The sequence below is a fragment of the Helobdella robusta genome (assembly GCF_000326865.2).
Source record: "Helobdella robusta unplaced genomic scaffold HELROscaffold_16, whole genome shotgun sequence".
Taxonomy (NCBI): Eukaryota; Metazoa; Annelida; class Clitellata; order Rhynchobdellida; family Glossiphoniidae; genus Helobdella; species Helobdella robusta.
The window spans coordinates 939,191-947,825 of NW_008703893.1; the positions used below are offsets into that span (position 1 = coordinate 939,191).

Genomic DNA, 8,635 nt, shown 5'->3' on the forward strand with positions numbered 1-8,635 from the left:
ACAGGCGATGATACAAAAAATACAGGTGATGATAAAAAAATACAAATAATAGCAATGCTGATGATGACGAGAATCACCATCATCTACGTGATAAAAAATGATGACGACGACGACGATGATTATAATAGCAAAGATTAAAATCAGTGATGACACCTATGATTAATAAAATAAGACAAATAAACTGCAGAAAAAAATACAATGGAAATAAAAGTTATAACATGGAAGTTATCCTAAAAGATATAAAGCAATCAGTTATCTGGCATCAGCAAATAATAAAAACGGTTTGCAATTGTGAGAGAAGAAAGAAGAAAATATAAACCAAAAATAATAATAATAATTCTTTGTTTCCGGTCTGTAAGAATGTAAACAAAAATATTATTTCTTTGTTTCCGGAATAAAAAATATAAATAATAACATTTTTTTTTATTTTTGGAATAACAACCACAATAATAATAATTAAATATTAATAATTAATAATTATACTGAAAATATGAACGACTAGGCAATAAATAAATAGTTGATCGATAGAAATCAAATTATCGATCAAAAATAGCGCATATATAAACTACGATGTGTTTATTTGGTATGCTGGATTAATTAAGCGGATAGATTTATGAATATGCATAGCTCACAGGAATACGCACGCACACAAACACACGCACACACAAACAAACACACACATGTTTACCTATTATAAACATACACACACATATATACACACACACACATACACAGACGAATCTAAAATGTTATTGGTATTGTGAGAGCATCAGAAAATATATCCTTTACTACAAAAATATGTTAAAGTAACAAGCAACAACAACAATATAAAAACACAAAAACATACTGAAACAACAAAACACACTGCATTACATTACATTACATCTTACTGAAGAATCATACAACAACAAAAAGACAACAACAAACAACAACACCAACAACAAAACAGACGTGAAAAAAACAACAAAATCACATTTGTGATACAAAAAAAGAATAAAACAACAAATACAACAACAAAAAAGCCAAACAAAAAAAAACATAATCATCATCAACAACAACAACAATAATAACAAACAAATTTTTACAAGTTAAACACTAACATACATACGGCTTCATCAAGATGAAACTGATGTTATCAAACGCAATCAAACGTACACACACACACACACACACACACACACACACACACACACACACACACATACAAACACACATACACACACACATGCATACACACATATGCATAAAAAAATACACACACATACATACACACATACACACACATACATACATATATACACACACACACCTATCTACATCGTTTAGCCATATCCTCGAATCATCCGTTTATCCATACCTATATTTTGTTATCCACTTATCCATCTGTTAATTCATCATCTATCTATCCAATTATTCAACAATTCATTCATTCATTCATCCATCCATTTAAACGTCCTTCCATCTATCCGGCAATTGAGGCAAAAAACATTAACACACACAAGAGACATGCAAGTGTACAAACCAAATGAGGTTCATGGAAAACTTGCAACAAAGAAACAAGCAAACAAACAAAACAAACAAACAAAAAAGCTAACATGCAAACATTTAATTAAACAAATCTAGGATACAAACTTCTAAATGGATATAAACGAACAAACAAATGAACGAACGAACGAAACAAATGAACAAAATAAGCAAAGAGACAACCAACCAAACGAAAACAATCAAACAAAAATGCCACAGCAAATCCCTGAAAGTATTTCAAACATCCACACACATTTTTAGATGCCATCAGAATTAACCTATATTCATTCCTTCCATGCGCCAGCGTACGTTCGTCTGTCTGCACTTTCATACGTTCGCGTACCTATCTCTATGTATTGCTACGTATTTCTAGGTGTCATTGCCTGTATGTCTTTCTATATTTTTGCCTATCTGTGCTGTACTCTAGTCTTTGCATGTATTGAACAAAAAATTTTCCTACAATGTATGCGAAGTACTCGCATACTTACATTTGTATGTATGCATTGGGAGCAGTAATTTATTACACGTGTTTCGTATAAAGTAATTTGTATAAACATCTCTAATGTATGTTTTATATCTGTTCGTTTGTCTGTAGTTCATCTAGTAGGTTTTTATACCTGGGATTTCTTTAAATAAACAGTAAGAGAACACTTGTGCAATAAAACACGCATACACACACAATCCCACACGCAAATACACACACACACACACACACACGCATTTAAAGAGGCATAAAAACCTACACGCACATATAATAAAATTATAATCACCTACAAACATAAACAGATACGAACCGCCATAAACACATATACTAATATAAACACGCACGCACGCACCAACATAAACACACACACAACACACATTGCACAATTTTGAAAGAAGTATAAATTACGGCGAAACTCCGGGCGGGCCATTCTCAGTAGAGTTCACTTCATTTTGACGTTAGTGAACTGGGAAGAATTATTTAAATGTAATAATAACAATATACTAAATACAAATAATAATAATAATAATGACGATACAAACAATGATACTTAGATTTGTTAACAAAATAAAACTAAAAAATGTTGAAAAGTTAAGGATGAAATGTCTGACAAGGCCATAAAATCATAGCAAAACAGACAGACCACAAACTCATACAAACTAAATCATACAAACAAATAAGTGCAGATGCCTTGCTGTATTCTATATTATTCTATATCAACAACATCAATAAATACATTAACAACAACAACAACGACAACAACAACAACGATACGACAACCAAGACACTAACAACATCAACAACAGCAACGTACAAAATTTCAAAAGTTAATTGTGAACGATCTCAGAGCTCAGGCTTATTATTGTTGCTCCATGCTAGGCGCCGATCATTTAGTCTTTATGCATTCTTTACCCTTTAAATGTTTTTTAAAGGAAAATCTTAATCACCATTGTCGTCATCATCATTCTCATCGTCGTCATCATCATTCTCATCATCGTCGTCGTCATCGTCAATATCATCGTCTTCGGTTTTTCCTCTTTGTGTGCTTGTGTGTGTGTGTTTGTGTTTGTGTGTGTGTGTGTGCATTACACACAGACATGCATTCAATCGTTTGTATATGAACGTTTATCAAAATGCTTTCCTAATCATCACCGATACACATCAACGGGAGGTTATTTTTCCACTCATTCAAGGTTCCATGAAATATAACTTTCAGTTCCGTCAAAAAATGTCTGCTTTGTTGTTGCTGTTGATGTTGTTGTTGATGTAGTAGTGGTAGTAGTTGTTGTTGTTAATGCTATCATCATTAATGTCATTGTGGTCGATGTATGTTGATGTAGCTGGTGTTACTGTTGTTGATGATGATGTTGTTGTTGATGTAGTAGCGATAATAGTTGTTGTTGTTAACGTTATCATCATTAATATCATTGTGGTTGATGTATGTTAATGGGTTTTTGTTGTCAATTGTTTTTATTGATATTTCGTTATTTTCTTAATATTATTATTATTATTGTTTTTATTATTATTATTATTATTATTACTGTTGTTGTTTTTAATTTCAGCAGCGTTTTCTTGCCTTTTCGTTAAAGAAAGTGTTGATGGCTTTGATGACAATGATAAATAACAAGGAATAATAACATTAATATTATTAACAATGATAATAACATAATAATAATAATAATAACAATAATAACAATAATTTTGCCAATGTGACCACGCCGACATCATCTTTATGGCTTTTTTTTTATTTCTATTGTTAGTTTTTGGGGTCGTTTCTTATTATTATTGTTGTTATTATTGTTGATACACATATTTTTGTTGTTGTTGTTAAATTTGTTATTGACATTGTCCAGCCTTTTCTCACATTATCCGTCTTACATAAAAATGAAAAAAATGAGTGAATGAAAAAATTAAAAAAAAAACTGGAAAACAGATAAAGGAATTAATGGGTGAATGAACGAATGAAAGAACGAGTGAATAAAGAAATGAAGGAAGTTTAAAATTGTGCTAGATGTTATCTTTATTGTTTATTTCCTTAAACTTTTGTTATGCATTTTATTTTGTCTGTTCAAGAGATGAACCACACGCATACATACGTACATACATACTCTCGTTTGTTCATTTTATTTTTTTTTTTCATTTTTTCAACTCAATAAATCATCCTTCTATCTTCAATCACTCATTTGCATGTTCATCCATTTATTTCCTATTTTGATCAATCTGTCAATAATTTACTAAGTCACTCCATTATTACTGCATTCTGTCATTCGTTCGTTAACTGGTTCACCCTTCTATCGTCAGATTATAACTGGAAACAACAAACAACATCACAAACGAAGGCAGGCACACACATGCACACACACATGCACACACACACGCACACACACATTCACCTACACTCACACACAACGCATGCACTTCAAACAAACCCAAACAAACCTGATCGACGCATTAATTTAGCGTAACAAACAACGCGTTAATACAATTAAAGAAATACACTCCGCGCACTCCAATCCAACGCACTTTGGTGCACTCGTACCTCCTTGATCACGTGATGTGTTTGCTTGTTAGTACAGATGTACTTAGAGCACTTGTTAGCTTTATTATCACGTACATGTGTATGTTTGTAAGTGTGTATGTTTGCCTTATTAGTATGCTATTGTATTACTGCTGCATATTCCAAAATGAAAAAAATCCTCACCAACAGTAAAATCAGAATATCAAAAAATCAAAAAATGGTTGAGTGTAACATTTTTCCTGTGCTAACTAACTTACGGCTCTGAATTCTGGACAATTTTTGAAAAAATAGAAAAAGGACCTCTCATACTTCGAATGAGGATGTATAAAAGCAGTCCGGTTATGAGAAGAGGAAATTACTACAGATAACCCGACGGGGGCAGTTAAAGTTTTTTAGTCACATCGTGCGGAAGGAAAGAATGGAAAATCTAACAACTACTGGAAAGATTGCAGGGAGAAGAGATCGTGGTCAACAACGAATAACATTCGTGAAGTCCTTGTGTCAGTTTTTGAATATCACCACATTTCAACTGCTACAACGTGTTAAAGATCGGATTTTGTGGAGGTCGATGGTCTCAAATGTCCTAAACGGATGAGGCACAAGAAAGAAGGAAGAAGGATTGTATCTGTATATAGGAATATAAAATGTGCATTTCGTACTTGAAGGCATTAATCATTCTTGTTTTTCTAATTAAATTTGTTGACATTTACAAAAATTATTTCAAAAGGTTAACAAACGCCATCTGTTTTCTCTATTTAAACTTCATTTCAACTATTTTTTTGATTAAATTTAATTCAAAACCTGTTTTAAAATGTTAACTTTTGTGCTAAAATCTTTACATACATAGATCCATATATGCACACGCACAAACACATGCAGACACAAACACAGAAAGACACGTACACACACACACGCATGCAGAGCCTCCCATGACAAGAATGCTGTTGCAAACGCACCCTCAACTTGACATACTTAGAGAAGAAGAGTCAACGTCACTCAACAATTCCGCCGAGTTGACCCACTTATTTGGACCGGAACTGAAGTCCTTAAATAGGTCACCTTTAACCTTGTTAATCTTAATGAATTATTCGTTGATCATTAGTTAATCATCGCTTGTTAATCCTAATAATGTAACTAGGTCATCTGTAGATTGACCTAAATAAATTTTTCATGACGTCACTGAACGAAGAAGCGGGTAGATGATGCACAATGAATGGAAAGAAGTAAATAATTACATTATTATTATTATTGCGATACTTTATTCAGGTCACGTGCTTCCTCTGACGTCATCGAGAATGCATTCGCATACTTGGACCACAATCATCAGCGGTTTAAGCAGCAGCAGCAGCAACATTCGTCACCACCACAACAACACCCACAGCCACAGCAACCACAACAACAACCACAAGAGCCACAGCAATTACTTGCCGTCGTTAAAGATAGACATAGAAAAAACAACGTCTTCTCAACAATGTTTAGCAATTACAAATCGAAAAAGGTGACTTGATGATGACAACGATGATGATGATGATGATGTTGTTGTTGGTGTGATGATGATGACGACGACGATGATGATGTTGGTGGTGGTGATGTGACGATAACAACGTTATTGATGACGATGTTAATGCTGTTCTTTTGATGTTATTGATTATATTTTTCGAAAAATGATGACGCGATGTTGTTGTTTAACATACTGGTGGTGATGTTATTGACGAAGATGATGAAGAAGATGATGTTTTTACGTTTGGCGATGAAGTTGAGTAGGACAGTGAAAATGATATTGATGTTGTTGACAATGATGATGTTGATGATGTATTATTTGTTGCTGTTGTTGTTGATAATGATGTTGATGTTGTTGTTGTTGATGGTGATGATGTTGTTGTTGATGATGATGATGACGTTTTTTTGTCACACAAAAATTGTAGATCACAAAAATTGAAGAAATATTAATTTACCGATAGATGATGAAGAAGAAAACATTCGCTAGCGATAATGAACAATATCCCAAAATAAAATCTGATTTAAAAAGTGTTTAAAAGTAAAATAACGAATTACCAAAAATAACGAATAAATGGCTCGATAAATATCGTAAATAACGCAAAAAATGTCATATTTATGGATTAGTAAATGGAACTGCAAATGCAACTTGATGTAATAGTAACTTTTTTATAAGTAATTATGCAGTATATGTGTGCCGTCATGTATGTGTGTGTATATGTGCGTGTATATGTCTGTGTGTGTTTTTGTGTTGTTTTCATTTATACATTTGTAATACGAAAAACCGTCTGTGAACATGGCAGTTATTCAATACATAGGTAAAATAACACATATGAATTCTACACGCACACACACACACACACAAAATTATACACACACATATACTAAAACTCACACACCCATACGCACACATACAAACACATATAGACGCAAACTAATATATATATATATATATATATATATATATTTATATATATATATATATATACAAACCAATATATACATATACAATATTTAATGAAGGTGTCTGCATTTTTATAACTCCGATTGTTTTCATTGTTATAATTTTAGTTCTCGCCAAAAAATTTAAATTCATGTTCATTCACTCCCAATCATCACTCCTACACTCCGATTGTTTGTTTATGTGAGTCATTTTTTTCTCTATGTCTTGTTTTATTGCGTTGCTACGATTTTCAAATTTCCGTGTTCTATGGTTTATACTTGAGTTTTTTTTAAACTTCTTGTGAACATGATTCGTAATATTTTAGTTACTAATCTTCAAAGAAAACCTTCTATCGAAATCGACATCATCGTCATCATCCTTATAATTATCATCATCATCATCAGCGTTATCATCATCGTCGTCCTCATCATCACAACCACCATCGTTATAATCACCATTATGATTGTGAAAGTATTCAATAATTGTCTCAAGTATTTTTACAATTATAACTTTTTAAGAAGAAATTATACTAAAAATATTTTTATGAAATATTTTATGGTATTAAGATTTCAAAGTAATCATAAAATGAAATATTTAAGTTTTGTGTGTGCGTGCGTGTTTGTGTAAGTTTGTTTGTGTGTGTGTGTGTGTGAGAGAGAGAGAAAGTGTGTGTGAGAGTGTGTGTGTTTCTGTGTGTGTGTAAGAAAACATGTGGCAGCAAAACAGATGGGTGTATATAAGCCAAAATATACATAGCATAACATTACGTGGAACATAATTTTCCACTGGAGTGTTTTCTCAAAGGTCAGAGAACTTGAATTAAATTTTCTTGAAAAACGAGAATGTTGTTGTTACTGTTGTATCATTGTTGTTTGTTTGTTTGTTGTTGTTGTTGTTCTGTTGTTGTTGTTTTGTTGTTGTTGCTCTGTTGTTGTTGTTTTGTTGTTGTTGTTTTGTTGGTTCTTGTGTTTGTGTGGTATTTAATGTGGTATTGTGTTGTTGTATTTGTTGATTTGTTGTTGTATAATTTATGTAGTATTTGATGTATTCTTGAATTTAACGTACAACGGTCACGTCCGTACTAGAAATACACCTTGTACTCAATCGACTCTCAAGATGAGGATAATGATAATTATAATTGACAGCCAATAATTTAATTTGATGTTTATTATTATTGTAATTATTTATTACTATTACTATTATTATTATTAATATTATTTTAAAATAATTTTTCCATTTGTTAACGATGATAATCAGATTCTTTCGTTCTTGGCTGGTACCGACACTCTTTTTTTCATTTTCCGTAATATATTAACTGTTACAATTTTCACTTATTAATATTATTTTGTTATAATTATTAATTTATTATTATTATTAAAATAATAATAAATATTATTATTGTTATTTTTTTTATTAAACCGTTATTATTATTATTATGTTGAAAGTCATTATTCAATGGCACCTGTAGAGGGAACAAACAGATGTGCGAATGATGTGTGTGTTTGTGTATGTGATGTGATGTGTGTGTGATGTGTGTGTGTGATGTGTGATGTGTGTGTGATGTGTAAGTGTGTGTTCAGGATTTTTCAAAGTTTAACTCTGGTTAGACCTGTGACATTTATTTCGCGTAGAATTTTTGTAACTGAATAAAATTTCGTTTAGTATGTTT

General features: G+C 31.9%; 1 protein-coding gene across 1 annotated transcript; it reads left to right on the forward strand.

Moving 5' to 3' along the window:
• Positions 1-5,455: 5,455 nt before the first annotated feature.
• On the forward strand, positions 5,456-6,562 carry HELRODRAFT_169639 (hypothetical protein; the record flags this gene model as incomplete). Its single annotated transcript, XM_009015474.1, has 3 exons — positions 5,456-5,580; positions 5,793-6,024; positions 6,488-6,562. 3 exons carry the CDS (start codon positions 5,456-5,458, stop codon positions 6,560-6,562), a joined length of 432 nt encoding a protein of 143 aa, XP_009013722.1.
• Between the last annotated feature and the right edge of the window lie 2,073 nt (positions 6,563-8,635).